At 48.1% G+C, this 19,365-nt stretch overlaps 1 protein-coding gene across 1 annotated transcript; it reads left to right on the top strand.

Moving 5' to 3' along the window:
* The first annotated feature begins 5,187 nt into the window (after positions 1 to 5,187).
* LOC134947966 (peptidoglycan-recognition protein SC2-like) lies at positions 5,188 to 17,579 on the top strand. Its single transcript, XM_063935756.1, has 5 exons — positions 5,188 to 5,212; positions 7,101 to 7,170; positions 9,919 to 10,120; positions 14,341 to 14,459; positions 17,187 to 17,579. Exons 2-5 carry the CDS (start codon positions 7,122 to 7,124, stop codon positions 17,378 to 17,380), a joined length of 564 nt encoding a protein of 187 aa, XP_063791826.1. The 5' UTR covers positions 5,188 to 5,212; positions 7,101 to 7,121; the 3' UTR covers positions 17,381 to 17,579.
* The last annotated feature ends 1,786 nt before the right edge of the window (positions 17,580 to 19,365 follow it).

Below are 19,365 nucleotides of genomic sequence, written 5' to 3'. Positions count from 1 at the left end.
CAGTGGGGCAGATGTATTAACCTGGAGAAGACATAAAAAAAAAAAGTGATAAACCAGTGATAAGCGCAAGGTGATAAACGCACCAGCCAATCAGCTCCTAACTGTCATTTTTCAAATCTGTAATGATTGGCTGGTGCGTTTATCACCTTGCATTTATCACTTCCTTATGCCTTCTCCAGGCTTAATACATCTGCCCCACTGTGTCTGCTTTGTAAGTTGATAGAACAGAACATAACACCGGCTTCATTGACTGATTATTATACTTCAGAATGTGTCATTAAAGTCGTATCTGTACATTTTTTTACATATAAAATTAGGAAAGCCTTGTGACGTGAGGTATCTCAGGTTTACCCGCATGTCTGTCTGCCCCCCCCCCCCCCCACACACACACACACACACGAGTACAAAAGCATCACACAGTGGCGATGCTTTTGTACTTGTTGAGTAACTCCCGGCCAGCGCAGCTCCTACGGCTGGCCGGGAGTTGATCGTCGTGTGATGTCACGCAGCGCTGTAGCCCGCCCCCCACACGCTCTGGCCACGCCTTTGTTAGCCGGACAGCACACCCTAATGGTGCTGTGCCGCCCCCTCCCACCCATCGACCACCTCTGCCTGTCAATCAGGCAAAGGCGATCGCTAGGGAACGACGGCCTTCGGACGTCCGGCATGCGCCCCGATCGATGCGCTGCGAACAACTGCAGCGAGCGATGGGGTTGGAATGACCCCCAGGAGACAGGTAATTATTTTACCTGTCCCCTAACCCACCTGGGGTGGTGACTGGGTCAAAGACTCGGGTGGGGGGGTAAGGTACAGCTAAACCAACCCCTCCTAGTGCCTAACACACACACACCTCCATGGTCCTAGCAGTGGTCCTGTTGACATTTGGTGTTCCGGCACCGGGATTCTGATTGGTGCCGGGATTCCGGCATAGGTCACCTGTTATTATATAACACACATTATTCCGTAATCTCATCTTTCTCTTTGCCATTAAGACTTTGCATAAGCGCATTGCGCAGTCTGTAACCACCAGACCAGGAAATCTTCCTTCAGTTCTTTGAGGACATACGTCAGGATCCAGCACTAATAATGTTATCTTCAATCAATCTGCTTTATTCACATCTTCTGTGACAGAAAAGAAGCTTCCTCCCCAATACAGCCGCCGGCTGAGTATCCTGTGTCTCTCTGTGTTTGGAAATGCTGCGCCCGGACTTACATTCTACAGTGTGTTAGTTGTATCTTAGGGGGTCATTCAGACCTGGTCCCTGCTGTGCGTTTTCACACAGCGGGCGATCAGGTACTAACTGCGTATGCACCGCAATGCGCACGCGCGTTGGACAACAACAACAGGCATCGCCGGTCAGCGATGGGATGATGTGAAACATCCGATCGCACAGGCGTTCACAAGGAGATTGACAGGAGGAGGCCATTAGTGGGTGGTAACTGACTGTTTACTGGGAGTGTCCGGAAAAACTCAGGCGTGCACAAGCGATTTCAGGGAGGGTGTGTGACGTCAGCTCCGGCTCCGATCAGCCTGTTCTCACTGTAGGGGTAAGTCCTGAGCTGCGCACAGACTGCACACACTGGATTTTAGCAGCTCGGCGTACACACAGGATCGCACACTTGCACGGCGAATATACAGTTGAAGGTGGAAATATATTAAAACATGTACAGTAAGTAGCTTGTTAAGGACTGGGCGTTCTTTGTTACATTACCCCCTGCCCCTTGCCATGTGTATATTGCGCCACTCACATTTAATGGTCAAACACTATTCCGATAGTCACACAAATGGCTGATGTTTGGCTGTGTCTGAGTCGCTCCGCGCATGTGTCTCGATTCTGTATGTACGGTGTCACAGTCCAGGTTTAGACGCAGAGTAGAAGAAGTGTAAGGGGCGGGGACTGGGAGGCAACAGGGGGAGGAGCTAAACGGGCCCATGGAGAAGTCGCATCTTATTCTGCAGGTGTGTCCCTGAGAGGGGCTGCGCACAGAGGGGGTCAGCCGCTCACATGGGAGGCCGTACTCAGATGGAAGAACTGCACATGCCACAGTGCACCTGCAAGTTTCAGTGATGCGACCGAAGCCTCTGGGACCCTCTGGGGACGCCGGTGGTCTAGGCCTGCTCTGGCGGATTCCTCCAACGTGATGCTACTAAAAGTAATGTAAGGGCGCAGCTCAACGCGTGTCTGTGGTGTTTTATAATATGCATTTACGATGGCATGCTTTGTTAATAGCTGTGATATATTTCTCTTAGACTACCTGTGATGTTGGCAGTGCAGCCAGTTTATTATTAGAGGCTGTGAAGCCTGGATATTGCAGAATGTGAGAATCCCGCATGGCTGGAAACAATGCACCAACCACATGGGAAGATCCAGGAGCGGAGACCAGAGTATCCTCTACCCCAAGGTCTGGAGACCAACGGTCATATGACCTCCCCCAACATCCCGCCACCTCACAATCCCGACGGTCGGCATGCCAACCAACAGGGACTATTTCCACTTGTGGGAGTTCTGAGCCCACATGACGAGCGCAGCAATGGGCTTGCTGCACTATCCCCCCCCCCCCCAAGTCAGTATGCTGCCGGGATCCCAGCGTCGGTATGGTATCTGGTTGATAGATAGACAGTGTCTAGATAGACACCATATGTTAAAGAGACATTAGGTCGACAGGGTCAAAAGGTCAACATTGTCAAAATGTCGACATAAAAAAGGTAGACAGTACAAAAGGTCGACAGGGTCAAACGGTAGACATGGTCAAAAGGTCGACATAAAAAAGGTAGACAGGTTATTTTCCAATTTTACATGTTTTGGGACTTTTTCATATGTTCTCTTTCCATGTCGGCATAGAGTTGGCTAAAACCTTGTGGCGAGCGCAGTGAGCCTCCAAGCCCGAAGCGTGGCGAACGTATGTCTTTCTTCAATTGGGGGTCCCAGAGAACAAAACTATCCACACAAACCCCAAAAATTAACAAAACAAATGGTGTCTACCTTTCTTGTGTCGACCATTTTCATGCCGACCTTTTAACCCTGTTGACCTTTTGTACTGTCTACTTTTTCATGTCGACCTTTTCACCTTGTCTACTTTTTGGCCCTGTCGACCTTTTGACTGTCTAACATGTGGTGTCTATCTATTGAAGCTCTAACTAGACCCTATCTATTATACCACACCCCACTCTGAGAGATATCCCCAGAAGAGCATGGGTGGGATGTAGTGTGTATGCCTTACATCCTGCCACGTATCGGGTACATTCTGACGTTAATAACGCTGGTATGTACCTAGAACATCATAAAAGACAGCTCTCCCGATAAGAGTTGTCCTTTGCTATAAAAGGGTTTATAAAATCCTAATATACCTGAGAAGAGTTTGACAATCCCAGGATGTGATGTCAGCTCTGGGGCATCATGTGATAACATCATGTGATAACATCGAGGACGATGTTACTAAGGAGGAAACGGTAAAAGATGGAAAAATAAATAGGACCTCTGTGGTGAATATACCCCACTATGCCTGGGATGAGGAGGATTGGCCAAGTCCTGGAAGATGCTCGTACAGTATGACACCCTTCAAGTTAGGTCCCTGAGGTTATACACCTACATCACTCTGCAGATGGACAGGGGCTAATCGGCACAGTGGGTATTAATGATTATGGGGGTTAGTCAGGTCACATCTCACACCGCAATTTCCCCTTTGCCAATGCACATACGCAGGTCACATCCTGCGCATACGCGCCCGGCCAATGCGATTGGATCGCATTGGCTGCAAACGCCTGTGCCTGATTGACAGGCAAAGGCGATTGCGGGGGTGGGGCGGTGCCATTTTCAGGACAGCTGCTACGATGGAAAAAACGGCAGCAGGCAGCATGCCTTCACAACCAGGCTACGAAGGCAGGGGGTCGTCCACAGTTGCTACGACCGCAATTAAATTGGCCCCCAGCATGCGAAAGGATTGTTGTTTTGCTGGTTATATGTATTTGCAGTCATTTGCATTAAATGCTGTTAATCTGAGCATAGACCCTTATCTGTATGACGTAGAGATGAGCAGGTTCGGTTGTCAGTGCTCTGTGAGTGGCGCGTTGTTATGGTGGTTTTTGCGATGTTGTGCGTTGTTAATATGAAGCCCAGGGTACAAAATCCGTTTGACTGAATTGTGGGGGTCATTCCGAGTTGATCGTAGCTGTGCAAAATTTTGCACAGCTACGATCATCTTTCCTGACATGCGGTGGGACGCCCAGCACAGGGCTAGTCCGGCCCCCCTCGCAGAAGTGCAAAGGCATCGCACTGCGGCAATGCCTTTGCACTTCAGGAGTAACTCCCGGCCAGTGCAACTTTAGCGTGCTGGCCGGGAGCTACTCCTCGCTCCCTGGTATGACGTCACGCAGCTGCTGTGCCCAGCCCCCCCCCCCCCCCCCATTCGGTCCGCCTGCGTTGGCCGGACCGTGCCGCCATTTTGCCCCCTACCGCCCATCCATCGCCTCTGCCTGTCAATCAGGCAGAGGCGAACGCTATCCTGCTTCGGCCGTCCCGCAGGCGCAATACGGCGCATGTGCAGCAGGGACCCGTTCGCTATGCAGCGTTAAAACGCTATGAGCGAACGGGTCGGAATGACCCCCTGTGTACGGTGATGTGAGACATTGGTGAAAGATGTTCAATAACAGACGAACAAACGTGCATGACGAAGATTGACCGGGACGCCCGTCACAATTTTGGGTGGGAGTTTATTTTATCATCCCCACTATTTGCAAGTGAAGATGAGCTGAAGCGTGCAGGCAACATCTGGTTCCATGGACTGGGGGCAGCCGGGTACAACAAGGGGATTCTAAGGCCGTGCACAGATGTGATAAATGCTTACGTGTGATTATGTGGAGAAATAGACAAAGATTTATGTGTTAAAAAAAAATGTATAATTTTTTTTTTTCTTTCATGCATCACCCTCGTACAAAGCGATATCTTTCTTTGAGGCTATTTTCATGGGGAAGTATGCTGGAATTAAAATCCCTGTAATTAGGTATGCAAATATCACCACATATGTTTACTCAAATTTTATGCCAAAATAAAGTTTCAAGCCGATGATGTCCTGTGATTAATATTGCTTCCCGGTTACTCTATTGTACCAGAGATCCATTGGCTCCTCCTGTGCCACATTAGGTGCCAGCTCAGAGAAGGATATAAAAGATCAAAAGTCTGATTCCATTCACCAGAAGAGCTCCTGATCCCAGGTGAGTCTCCTGATGCAACCTACCTGTACAGGACATGGGTTCTGCTACAGTATATGCACATACATGTACTTACCATTTCACATATAGGTGCAGCACCTATAGACTATCTAACACAGTACAGTATGTCATTCTGTGGGACTTTACCCAATCAAACAGCCCAATGGGAATGGAAATTAGCTTTCATTAAACTAGTTTTATTATATACATGGGGTCAACTTCCTCTCATCACCTCTAAAGCCCCATACACACTAGCCGAGTCCCCGTCTGCGCCAATATTGGCGGGGGGGTGCCGGCATCTGCAAGTGCTTTCACACTTGCCGATGCAAACGGGGAAGGGAGGGACAGTGGGAGGAACGACACCCATGGCTGTCATTAACGAGGACCTCCCTCGTTTGTACATGTTTATACGAGGGAGGGGGTCCCGTGCATCGTTGACGACATTGAGTGTACACACTGAACGAGATTGTAAAAGATCTGAGCGAGATCTTTTATAGGCCCTACACACTTGGCGATTTTCTGAAAGATATGAACGATCTCGTTCAGAAATGAACGAGATCTCGTTCATATCTTTCAGTGTGGAGACTTAAGCGATGAACGACGCGCGTCCCCGCGCTCGTTCATCGCTGGTCTCCCGTCGGCTGTGCATGCAGGCCAATATGGACGATCTCGTCCATATTTGCCTGCACTTCAATGCAGCCGGGTGACGGGTGACGGGTGACGGGGGGAGTGAAGAAACTTCACTCCCCCCGTCACTGCCCCCCCGCCGCCGGGTTGCTCGTCGGCCGCATCGGCCGTCGGGCAACTCGGCGGCAGATCGACAAGTGAGTAGGGCTTACTTGTTTCTCGTCTAGTGTGTATGGGGCTTAAATCTGATCCCAGGTTTTGCCTTGTAAATAATTTCTACTTTAAATAAAGTTCAGACTCGCACAAAGGGGATGTAGTTACCGCCGGTCACAATACCAGCACCTACATCCCGCCCCATCACAATCCCGACAGTCGGTATGCTGACTAACAGGGACTATTCCCACTCGTGGGTGTCCACGATACCAGTAGAGTAGGAATAGACCGATCCCGCAACGGGCTTTGTAGCCTTCCCTCCTCCCTGCCGGGGATCTGGTTGCCAGGTTTGGTATGATGACCGGTGGTCGTGATACCAACCCGCACAAAGTCCTGACCCTCCAGCAACTCACGGGCCAGGGCTCCACTGGAGTCAAAGGTCATCAACCTCCACTGTGGCCCTCTCCCATAAGAGTTCCTAATGAGCACAGAAGAGGTGACATCAGAGCTCACCGATTATAAATATTGACCTCAGAGCTCATCATTTATACAGAATTGGTTATGTCTTCCCCAGTGATTATGGGCCTAATTCAGACCTGATCAGTGCTCTGCGTTTTCGCACAGCAGCCGATCAGGTCCCGCAATGCGCCGGTGCATGCCAGACAGCCGACGGCCGTCTCAGCCCTGCAATCGCTTCTGCCTGATTGACAGGCAGAGGTGGTCGCTGGGCCGGCCGGCGGCATTCAGCCGCCATTTAGGGGGTGCGGTCCGGGCAATGCAGGTGTGCTTGGACCATGCGGGGTGCGGGCCGCGGGGGCTGAGTGACATCACACGCAGCCACTGCGACCCTCACAGCGACAAGTAGCTTCCTGCCAGCGCGCAGCAGCTACACTGGTAGGGAGCTACTCTCCAAATACAAAAGCATCGCCGCTGTACGGCAGGGTAGGGCCTGACATGCGGAGTGGGCTAGCCCTGTGCTGGGCGTCCCCCCCGCATGTCAGTGTGAATGATCGTAGCTGTGCTAAATTTAGCCAATCAGGTCTGAATTAGGTCCTGTGTCTCAAACTTGCATTACTTTACTGTAACGTCATCTGTACACTTCATTTCCCAGCTTTGTGATTTGGCGTGGATCATGACTCGTCTTCTAATACTCCTGGCAGCTCTCTGCGCAATTGCATATGGTAGGAGACTTTTAATACTATTGTTTTATTTTGTCTGTCACAATTCTATAGCAGACCATACGGGATCCAGACTGAAAGTCGACAATAACTAGGTCGACAATGTCTAGGTCGACCACTATTGGTCGACAGGGTGTCTAGGTTGACAGGGTATTTAGGTCGGCGTGTTCTAGGTCGACAGGTCAAAAGGTCGACATGAGTTTTTCACAATTTTTTTTTAACCTTTTCATACGTAACGATCCACGTGGACTACGATTGGAACGGTAAATTGTGCCGAGCAAAGCGGTAGCGGAGAGGAGGCACCATGCGCGAGCCATGCAAGGGGACGCGGTGCACTAATTGGGGTTCACGGTCACTCTACGAAGAAAACAACACCAAAATAACATTAAAAACTCATGTCGACCTTTTGACCTATCGACCTAGAACATGTCGACCTAAAGACCCTGTCGACCTAGACACCCTGTCGACCTAGTTACTGACGACCAATAGTGGTCGACCTAGACATTGTCAACCTAGTTACTGTCGACTTTCAATACCACACCCGACCATACACCTTAAGATTATCTTTGCAACCAGGTGGCTGGTTGAAACAAAAAACTGGTAATGTATGGGGGCAAATTACAATGGAGAACTGAAAAAAAAATGGTTATTCAAACAAGGTTAAATTCGTTTAATGTAACTAATTTATCTAAATTACAGTTTTTGTTCATTTTCCGGTGTTTGGGAACAAATAGGCAATTTTCATTTGTTCCAATAGATTACCACATTTTCGTTCCAACCAGGTATATGGCAGCTTAAGATCGTACAAGGATGCGGCTTGTTATAAAGTTTCTGTAGTTTCATACAAATATGGGATGGTTTGATGGAACTGAATGAATTTTGGGCAGATCATGAACATAGAGTATGTTGATGAGAAGTGAGAATCACACATATTGTAGGGATTTTATTGCGTACAGGATGTTCAAAGTGTAATTGTAACCTGCACACTGTGGAAGCAGCCATTTTGTGTAGTCATCAGGTATAAGAATTGTCAGCAGCACTGAGTCAACAGATCTCGGGATTCCCAATGTCTCTAGCTCAAAATGTAAAGGGCAATGCTTTTAATAGTAAAATATAAAGTGTACAGCTACTAAAATAATTTGCCTTTTTACATTGTGTGCTTAACCACTTAACTGACGATTTATTTCATCAAAAACCGCTCCGAAATTTTTTTTTTTTTATTGTGAGTGAATTTGGTGATGAACAGGAATTTAACCCTATCCCAATTTTTTTTTTTTTTCCCCCCGAAACATCGATCGGGAACATTGCGACCATCGGGAACATCGCAGCTTTCATTTTGAATGCCGGGACAGCCTCCAGGTATACAGGGGGTCTGGGGGTGGCTTGGGAGGGTTAACTTACACTCCCCAGCGGCTGCCATTGTCTGCAGCCGCTGGAGGGGGGGATCAGCAATCAGTAGGGGAGAGTGCGGGGAGGCAGAGGGACCTTCTGGTCCCTCTGACAGCAGCAGCGGAGGGAAGTTTCCCTTCCCTGCCGCTTCTAACACTCTCTATCTGACTGGTCGCATCCTGTGCGACCTGGTCAGATAGAGCACTTGCAGGCATGGTCGCATCTGATGCGACCATGCCAGGCAAGTGATCAAACATGAAAGGAAGCGGCGACTATTAAAAGCCAATGCTTAATGTATAAGCCTCACACACTGAGGAACCATCCTTTTCCCTACAAATACTCTGCGAGGTGACCCGCAGATTTAACATTGGCGAATCTGTCTATAACACCGTCTTCCAGTCCTCAGTAGCCACTGGCGGTATCTCATGGCCCAGGATGCCTAAATGCTGCAGACCAGCGGTAAGTTCTTATCCTATAAATTGTTCTCTGAAAAAGGCAAAACTCTGACATTTACTTTTTTTTTTTTTAAGCCAACCTCGCATTTTACTGCTTACCTTTATAGCATTTCAGGTTATTCATTGGTATAGATGAACATATTGTTTTGAATTAGTGATATTTACTGTATGTGCTTACTGTTGAGTTATTACAACAGACTGAGACTTTATCAGTGTTGAGTAATTACACTGGAGGGACAGCAGGTGGAGCTGTTTATGTGTTGATGTGTTAACAGTCTGATATATTTATGTACTTGTTTGTCACGGGAATCTTTCAGAATCAGAGAGAAGAAGCGTGCCGTTAACGGCTGTTCATATATGCCTCTATTGTTCAGCATGTTAGTTTGTTGTATGATCTATACCACTGGCGTATCTATAATGGGTGCAGTGTGTGCAGTGCACATGGGCCCCGAGGCCCAGACTGCACCCATTTCTTCTATACTCACCTTTCGGCGTCCATCGGTTACCATGTGTGGGCACCCTCCTCTCCCGTAGCCGTCACCGCCGCTGCTAGCGTACTGAGCACTAGAGACTCTGGAACAGTGCCAGTGTCTACAGAGCATGCGCAGGACTCTGAAAAAATGGTGCGGCGGCCATTGTTTTTGGAGTCCTGCACATGCGCTGTAGAGCCAGAGTCTCAGTGCTGAGCGCGCTAACAGTGGCGGTGATGGCTACGGGAGAGGAGGGGGCCCACACAGGAGTCTGCACACGGGTCCCCTCCTCTCTAGAAATGCCTCTGATCTATACAGCTTCATTATACCACAAGAGCCTCCCAATGTGTGCCTACTGACTATGTAACTGAGGAGATCCTATCTGCGAAGAAAGACTTCTATCACTTTCTCACTGATTTCTTTTCTCCAATACCCAGGATGCCCTCCCATTGTTAGCAGATCTGCTTGGGGGTCAAGGTGGACAAACTGCAAAGATTCCCTAAAGCCCCAACGACCATTGGCAATCATCCACCACACGGAGGGGGCAAGCTGCAGTTCAAGGGCTTCCTGCATCAGTCAAGTAAAGAACATTCAGAACTTCCACATCAATGACAGGCGCTGGTGTGACATCGGATACAAGTTAGTGCTAAATGTGGCGCGATGGGAGGGACTTAAATTGTATATTTATCAATATTAAGTGAAAGGAAACTCATTATTACAGTGATAGAAAATCTTCTATTGTGACACTATCAAGAATGTGCTTAAAGCTTAGCTGGCCGGTCTAGGGGAATATTTACACTTCGTAGGGAATTAGTCCTGATCATTATCATTTCTTATTGCTGCCATTAGAAATTGAGTTTCACCCAAATGTAGCTATCATTGGATATGCGTAGTCATCAGACTGTGTATGGGGTCATTCTGACCTGATCGCACGCTGCCACTCTTCACAGCGATCAGGTCAGAAGTGCGCCGGCGCATGGCTGACAGCCGACGGCTATCGTTGCCTAGCGTTCTCACCTCTGCCTGATTGACAGGCAGAGATGTTCGCTGGGCGGGAGGGGGCGGCACGGCGGCGTTAGGCTTCCATTTTGTGGGTGCGATCCGGCCATTGCGTGGGGGGGGCAGGCCGCAGCGGCTGCGTGATGTCATGCGCAGCCGCTGCGACCCGGGCAATGATGAGTAGCTCTCGGCCAGCACGCTGGAGCCGCTGTGCGATGCTTTTTGTACTTGTGCGGTGGGGTGGGGCCTGACATGCGGGGCGGACTAGCCCTGTGCTGGGCGTTCCCTCCACATGTGTGAGTGCCTGATCGTAGCACAGCTACGATCAACCCTGAATCACCCCCTATGTGCGTTCAGAGATTATTGGGTAGCCCGTAGATCGCAAGCTTTTGTATCCCATTTCTAGAATGCTTTGTTGTATCAGGTATTTGCAAAGTTTTTATTCATATATTTTACAAATTGCATGTAAGAATTCAGTCCCTCTCCGGTAATGGCGTATGCACACGAGGAACCTTCAATCTGTTAATAGTTACATTGCATTGTTACATTACATTGTACATGGACACAGGACTGGGCACTCCGGTCTGTTTTATCATTATTACTTATCAACAACTGGAAACAGTGATAAAACAAAACTGGGTAATAACAGACAGAGGTAGGAGGGCCCTGCTCGCAATCTTACAATCTATAGGGAAATAGGCATAGATACACAAGGATAGGTGCTATCTATTGCATAATGGTCCACTAGATACCAAATGTTCTTGGTGGGCTGTATGATATGGTCACCCAGCGATGCTGACCTGGGGTCGGGAGGATGTGAAGGGGAAGAATGAGAAAATATGTGAGGATATGAGTGGACTGTACAGAGGGGATGTAATTGGATAGAAAGGCTTTGTGGACAGTTCCAGAATTTGATAAGCTGCCTGAAGAGGTGAGTTTTCAGGGAACGCTAAAAAGTTTGTTTTCCATCATACAACGGATAATAACACGGGTTACCTGAGGGACATGTATAGTATAACCACAACCGATAACTACAGACTGAAATGGCCGCAATGTGTATGAGCCCTTTGCTGTCACCGACACAACAAAAGTAATTGCTACCTGAAAGTGCCAATCACTTATTGCTAATCACTGCCTTATGGGGGTCATTCCGAGTTGATCGCAGCAGGAATTCTGTTAGCAATTGGGCAAAACCATGTGCACTGCAGGGGTGGCAGATATAACATGTGCAGAGAGAGTTAGATTTGGGTGGGGTATATTGTTTCTGTGCAGGGTAAATACTGGCTGCTTTATTTTTACACTGCAATTTAGATTGCAGATTGAACACACCACACCCAAATCTAACTCTCTCTGCACATCTTATATCTGCCTCCCATGCAGTGCACATGGCCCTCATTCCGAGTTGATCGGTCGCAAGGCGAATTTAGCAGAGTTACACACGCTAAGCCGCCGCCTACTGGGAGTGAATCTTAGCTTCTTAAAATTGCGACCGATGTATTCGCAATATTGCGATTACTAACTACTTAGCAGTTTCTGAGTAGCTTCAGACTTACTCTGCCTGTGCGATCAGTTCAGTGCTTGTCGTTCCTGGTTGACGTCACAAACACGCCCAGCGTTCGCCCAGACACTCCCCCGTTTCTCCAGCCACTCCTGCGTTTTTTCCGGAAACAGTAGCGTTTTCAACCACACGCCCATAAAACGCCGTGTTTCCGCCCAGTAACACCCATTTCCTGTCAATCACACTACGATCGCCGGTGCGAAGAAAAAGCCGTGAGTAAAAATACTTTCTTCATAGCAAAATTACTTGGCGCAGTCGCAGTGCGAACATTGCGCATGCGTACTAAGCGGAATTTCACTGCGATGCGATGAAAAATAACGAGCGAACGACTCGGAATGAGGGCCATGGTTTTGCCCAACTGCTAACAAAGTTCCTGCTGTGATCAACTCAGAATAACCCCCTATGATTTCCCATCAGCAATAATTACTAAGACGGAAGAAAAGAAAAGAAATTGACTCTATTGGGGGGGATTAATGAAATTTTATAAAGAGATAAAATACCAACCAATAATAAGCTTCTACCTGTTATTTTACAGGCTGTGCTAGAAAACTGATAGTCAGAAGCTTAAGTGATTGGTATTTTCTCTCTCTCTGAGATTTGATAAGTTTCCACCTGTATGTCCAGTGAGTGCTGAACATAGGGCCTAATTCAGACCTGATCGCTAGGGTGCATTTGTTGCATCCCTGCGATCAGTTAGTCGCCGCCTACAGGGGGAGGGTATTTGCTGTGTGCAATCGCCAGGGCCGGCAATAGAAATCTCGGGGCCCCGTACAGTGATATCTGTGGGGCCCCATCTAATTATATATATATATATATATATATATATATATATAATTATACACACACACACACACACACACACACACACACACACACACACACACACAGAGGCTCCAGCAGGGGCTATGCTGCAGACAAGACCAGCACTCCATTCATAGCATAAAGTTATTTAATGTCATCCAAGACACGACTAGTGCAAAGTCAGCATATGGCATATTGGAATATTCTCACAGATAACGTCCATGCTGGGTACATGTGTCCAACCCAGCTGTGGCTCCCTCAGTCTGTCTCTCCCCAATGACTACATGCTGCATTCCTAGCTCCCCTACCCTATGCCAAAGCAATATATACCCTCACCAATCCACTCTTACCCCGGGGAGAGATTCACCTGCGCTGCCCTTTCCACTATCCAGACCCTCACACCACACAGCAGGTACCATGCGGCCCTCACACCCCACCAGAAGAGGCCAGCACAGGGCACAGGAATCCTGCCCAGCGGAGCTGCTGCCATGTCCCATAACTGCTTGCAACAGATAGGGACCCGGAATAGCAGATGCACACTTGTGCCGCATAATGACTGTGTGTAAGAGGCTCTTGTCACTCTGAGGCTCCATTGTAGAGAGAGCACACCCCTTTTTCATTTTGTACTGAGCCCTTATGGAGCCCTGGCACTCTCCACATGGCCAGCTGTCTCAGTCCTATACAGCGCAGACTTGCTACCCCCGCCCTCCTGTATACTCTGAGGCTGCGCCCACACCACCTACAGCTCGCTGCCCTATTTGGACAAGACGGCTCACATCCCTGACGGTCACTAAGTGGCATATCCTTGGGGCCCCTCTGACCCTTGGGGCCCGGTACAGTTGTCCCCTTTGACCCCCCTTGTCGCCGGCCCTGGCAATCGCATGTGTAGCAGAACTGCACAAACAGCAGTGTGTGCAGTCTCTGCTCAGCCCAGGACTTACTCAGCCGCTGCGATGATCGGGGCCGGAGCTGACGACAGAAACCCCCCCACCAAACGCCTTCTTCCTCCTGCGTTTTCCCGGACACTCCTTTAAAACGGTCAGTTGCCGCCCACAAACGCCTTCCTCCTGTCAATCTCCTTGGGATCGCCGGTGCATTCGTAATTTTCGCACCATCCCATCGCTGACCAGAAATCCCAGTTGCCGCGGTCTGTTGCGCCTGCGCATTGCGGTACATGCGCAGTTCAGATCTGAAAACGCACAGCAGCGATCAGATCTGAATTACCCCCATAGCTTCCAGCACATAAACACTAAGGCTGGTGTCTGTTTCCATGAGGGGATATAGAGGAAGTGGAGATGTTTAGCAGGTCATATACAGTAGATGGGTCAGGCAGAGAGGCAAAGTCCACTTTGCGTCACCTCAGAGAAGTTGCGGGATCTGAGACATGATGTCGCTCTCCTGGGAGGGCGGGAGTGCTCCCCGAGTGCTGCCGGATATTCTGGGAGAGTTTCACATGGGTGGAAATAGTAACTATATACTATATTGTGTTCTAATTACACAGCTTTCTAATCGGTGGTGATGGCTCTGTATATGAAGGGCGTGGGTGGACGAAGCTCGGAGCTCATGCCAAAGGTTCCAACAGCATCTCCATTGGGATCGCTTTCATTGGAAGCTTCCAGAGTAAGTGGAAAATCAGTGACATATGGGGTGTTCCATATAAACTCTTTATTTGAATATTCTCTCTAAGAGGAAATAAAGTCCATAAATGAAGATACAGCTGTGATTAGTAGAGCAAATAATAACTGAGTAGGGTCTAATTCAGACCTGATCACAGCAGCAAATTTGTTAGCTAATGGGCAAAACCATGTGCACTGCAGGTGGGGCCGATGTAACATGTGCAGAGAGAGTTAGATTTGGGTGTGGTGAGTTCAATCTGCAATCTAAATTGCAGTGTAAAAATAAAGCAGCCAGTATTTACCCTGCACAGAAACAAAATAACCCACCCAAATCTAACTCTCTCTGCACATGTTACATCTGCCCCCCCCCCCCCCCTGCAGTGCACATTGGCCCTCATTCCGAGTTGATCGGTCGCAAGGCGATTTTAGCAGAGTTACACACGCTAAGCCGCCGCCTACTGGGAGTGAATCTTAGCTTCTTAAAATTGCGACCGATGTATTCGCAATATTGCGATTACTAACTACTTAGCAGTTTCAGAGTAGCTCCAGACTTACTCTGCCTGTGCGATCATTTCAGTGCTTGTCGTTCCTGGTTGACGTCACAAACACACCCAGCGTTCGCCCAGGCACTCCCACCGTTTCCCCGGCCACTCCTGCGTTTTTTCCGGAAACGGTAGCGTTTTCAGCCACACGCCCCTGAAACGCCGTGTTTCCGCCCAGTAACACCCATTTCCTGTCAATCACATTACGATCGCCGGAGCGAAGAAAAAGCCGTGAGTAAAAATACTTTCATCATAGTAAAGTTACTTGGCGCAGTCGCAGTGCGAACATTGCGCATGCGTACTAAGCGGATTTTCACTGCGATGCGATGAAAAATACCGAGCGAACAACTCGGAATGAGGGCCATTGTTTTGCCCATCTGCTAACAAATTTGCTGCTGCAATCAGATCTGAATTAGGCCGTTAGTTGTATAGTTCCAGCTGATTTGTTTGTAACGTCAGAGCCTTGGGATGTGGGATTTACTTTTCCAGTAATATGGCAATGTGCAGTGAGCAACCATTCTATTCACCAGAGGTATACTGACGTTCATCGATTATCTTTTTAGCATATCTTTTTTTGTTTAGTTCTACTTAACAATCCTTTTGAATTTAGACTACAGCTTATAAGAATTTATTACCTGTTTATGGGTGGAGAAGAAACGGACAGAGGGGTTGGGTATGAAATGTCAGATGGTTGTGCTCTAACCCTCCGCCTACCCTAACCCCCCTCTCCCCTCGCAGCCTAACCCTCTTGGGTTGCGTCTAAACCTAACATCCTGCAACCTAAACCTAACCATCCCTCCCCGCAGCCTAACCACCCACACCACAGTTTAAACCTAACCATCTCTGCAACCTAACCCTAAGTCCTCAGGGGGTTGGCTAAACCTAACACCACCCAATTGGGATCCCGTTGGTCTGGATTCTGGCATCATTGTTTTGTCCCCTTTCGGGATTCCTGTGACGGTACATTGAGCACCGGGATCCCAACCGTTGGGATATTAACCGCATCCCGTACACAGATATTCCTTTTTATGCTTGGCTCCCACACATTTGCTAAAATGGGCTTTATAACATTTATCAGCCCCCCAGGTTTAAAAAAAAAAAAAAAAAGAAATGTCTACAAGAGGCCTCGTTACACGGTGTTGGCGGTATTGCCAATGGATTTCATGAACAATGAATGATCGCACCATCTACCACATTAAAAATGATTTTGGTTTATTCACTGTGTACCCAGATGTAGGCTAGCAGGGTTTTGTGCCCCAGGGTAGAGGGTAAGCCCCAATCTCACGGTAATTCAGTCCCAATAGTGGTCTGTTGAATTGAGAAAAGCCATTGATGTTTGTTACCTACCTGTCCAGCAACACTTACTGTACAATGTACCAGCGCTGCAGGTTTCTCCTCTCCCATCTCCTCGCTGTGGTGGGAGCGGGACAGGACAGTTCAATCTCCATTATTTATGATCATGTTGATAGAAGACGATAAGCAGGTATAGAAAGCCATGCCTGTCGCCAGGTGTTAATAGGAAGACCTGATAGAATTTTTGGTTGAACTGCATACTGTATGTTTCCCTTTATTTGCCCTTATTATGGCCCTCATTCCGAGTTGTTCGCTCGCTAGCTGCTTTTAGCAGCATTGCACACGCTAGGCCGCCGCCCTCTGGGACCGTATATTAGCTTAGCAGAATAGCGAACGAAAGATTAGCAGAATTGCTATTAAATATTTTCTTGCAGTTTCTGAGTAGCTCCAGACCTACTCCTAGATTGCGATCACCTCGGTCCGTTTAGTTCCTGGTTTGACGTCACAAACACGACCTGCGTTCGTCCAGCCACTCCCCCGTTTCTTCAGACACTCCTGCGTTTTTGCCTGGACCCCCTACGTTTTTTAGCACACTTCCAGAAAACGTCCAGTTTCCGCCCAGAAACACCCACTTCCTGTCAATCACACTAAGATCACTCGAGCGAGGAAAAAACGTCGCTCGTGCTTGAGTAAATCTACTAAGTTTTGTGTTAAATTACTAAGCGCATGTGTGCTGCGTACCATTCGCATGCGCTTTTTTGCCATTTTTTCTACTAATCGCTCCATTGCGAAAATAGGCAACGATCGAACAACTCGGAATGACCACCTATGTCTTGTCTTGTACTAACCCCTCTCTTTTACTGACCCCTCACATTCTCCTTTCTCTCCCCACCCAGATAAACTCCCACCTCAGGCTGCCATAAATGCAGCTAAAAGTCTCATCCAGTGCGGGGTGTCCAAAAACTATATTAGGAAAAACTACACCCTAAAAGGACATCGGAACGTGTTCCCAACTGACTGCCCCGGAAATACATTGTACAATAACATCAGAACCTGGGGCAGGTTCAAGGAGAAAGGATTCCTTCCATAGAAGTCAGTGTATTTAGCAGGGATGGAGGAAAAGGAAAGCTGCTGATTGGAATCGTAGTATCGTCCTTCTCTTCATTCCTCTGTCCCACTGATCTGATCTTATTACTATCAGCATCTTACTATTGCAAATCATATATCTGTCCTGCACATATCTAATCATTCTACTATTGCCGTAAATTAAAATAAAGCATACAAAAAGGTTTGATGTTAATTTGTATTGATTTTATAAATGACGTTAGACGATGGAAAACGAATGTAGATGTCTATGAATTAGCTCCTGCAATGTCCTGACTGCACTCAGGGCCCTTCAGATACAGTATATAATAAATCCTGATGGTTTACATACATCTCCGATGCCATACTGTGCATGTGCTGACCTCACTATGACCAGATGTACTAAGCATTGGAGATTAAGTGGAGAAAGAAACTGCCAGCCAATCAGCTCCGGTAATTTTTCAAACTCAGCCTGTAATTGGCAGTTAGTAGCTGATTGGCTGGTACTTCAAGGTCTGTGTACGGGGTGTAGTTAATATCCCTGCTGTCGGGATCCTGGCGTTTCGAATCCCGACAGCCGGGAATGCTGGCAGCGCTCGCCATGGGTATTCCCACGACACCCATAGGGGACTCTTTATGCTCGCTTCGCTGCCGGTATTCTGGCGGCCGGGATGCCGCTGTCGGGATATTGACAGCTGGCATACCGTCCGCTGGGATATTATTACCACCACCTATGTACTAAGCCTTGGAGAGAGATAAAGTGGATAGAGAGATAAAGTACCACCCAATCAGCTCCTAACTGCCGTGTTACAGGCTGTGTGTGGAAAATGACAGGAGCTGATTGGCTGGTACTTCATCACTGACCACTTTATCTCTGTCCAAGGCTTAGTAAATTGACCCCTTTTTCTATCTCATTCCCCAAGGCTTAGTACATCTGTCCCTATGACAGATTTTTTGCAGTGCCCTGGACGCCACAGCCTGAGTGACAGGTTGCGTACGTTTGTGCTTCACTGGCGTCAGCAGCGTGAATTTCCCGATCATCCAGAGTAATCGTATGGTTACTTAGATGACCAATGGGTACAAAGACACAGCGGCTGTGTGATCTGCGTGCGTCTCTGAAGCAGGCGCACAAAGCCACAGTCTTATAGAAAATGGCGGGGGAGGAAGTGCTATAGCTTTTCTCTAATTTATATAGGTGTACTCTAACAATGATATAAAACATAGGAGCCAATATATTATAGGGTTATTAGCCTATTGCCAGCGGCAATGTGATAACAGACTCACAGGTATAATGGGAAGATGGAAACAGATTACTGGTACAAATGTCTACAGCTATTACAGAGCGTCTAGAGAGCCCAACGCACAGTATTTCCGATAACTTCAGCCTACATGGGTCCTTCTATACCGGCTGTCAGTGGTGGAAGGCGGAGTTTTCCGCTGGTGTCATGGCAACTATAACCCCCGGAAGTTTGAGGATTTTGATGGGTTTAGGTTTATTTTTGCCCTAATTTTAGATGCCTTATAACAGAATTTAACACAATAGAAAGACACACAGGGCCTGATGAAGAGGCGGAAGTGGCTGCATCTATTACCGGTCGCCCATCTGCGATCTTATGCAAACGCTGCTGCAGAGTCCTTTCCTGGTGTGCATCTGACTGCGCAAGGACAGAGACTCCCACCCTCACTGACGTTATATGTCACCATCAGTCGGACCACACTGGAGAAGTTTTGCGGCACTTCAGAAGAATTGCGGCACATATGGACAGGGTGGGGATAATTGCTGCAAATGACGTGAGAGCCACCATCTGAAGTAGCCAGGAGCATTTTCTTTCCTGGGTTCTTCCAGAGAGGAGACTCTAAAAGTCGTCACGTTTGCTGTCAGGCCTCATGCTTAACTGTGATCATTGTCGGCCCTCTTCTATAAGGCACCTCAGTGACCATGTATCCCCCTGTAATATCCGGGAATGCAGAACCAAGATAAGGCTGAAGATG

This window comes from Pseudophryne corroboree, chromosome 8, assembly GCF_028390025.1.
Source record: "Pseudophryne corroboree isolate aPseCor3 chromosome 8, aPseCor3.hap2, whole genome shotgun sequence".
In the NCBI taxonomy this organism is placed as follows: Eukaryota; Metazoa; Chordata; class Amphibia; order Anura; family Myobatrachidae; genus Pseudophryne; species Pseudophryne corroboree.
The sequence above is the reverse complement of the archived record's forward strand: the minus strand, read 5'-3'. Positions and strand labels throughout refer to the sequence as shown.

Coding starts and splice junctions, on each gene's coding strand:
- LOC134947966 (XM_063935756.1), top strand. CDS start 7,122: ATGACTCGTCTTCTAATACTCCTGGCAGCTCTCTGCGCAATTGCATAT. Junction 7,171..9,918: donor TCTCTGCGCAATTGCATATG/GTAGGAGACTTT, acceptor TCCAATACCCAG/GATGCCCTCCCATTGTTAGC. Junction 10,121..14,340: donor TGGTGTGACATCGGATACAA/GTTAGTGCTAAA, acceptor CTAATTACACAG/CTTTCTAATCGGTGGTGATG.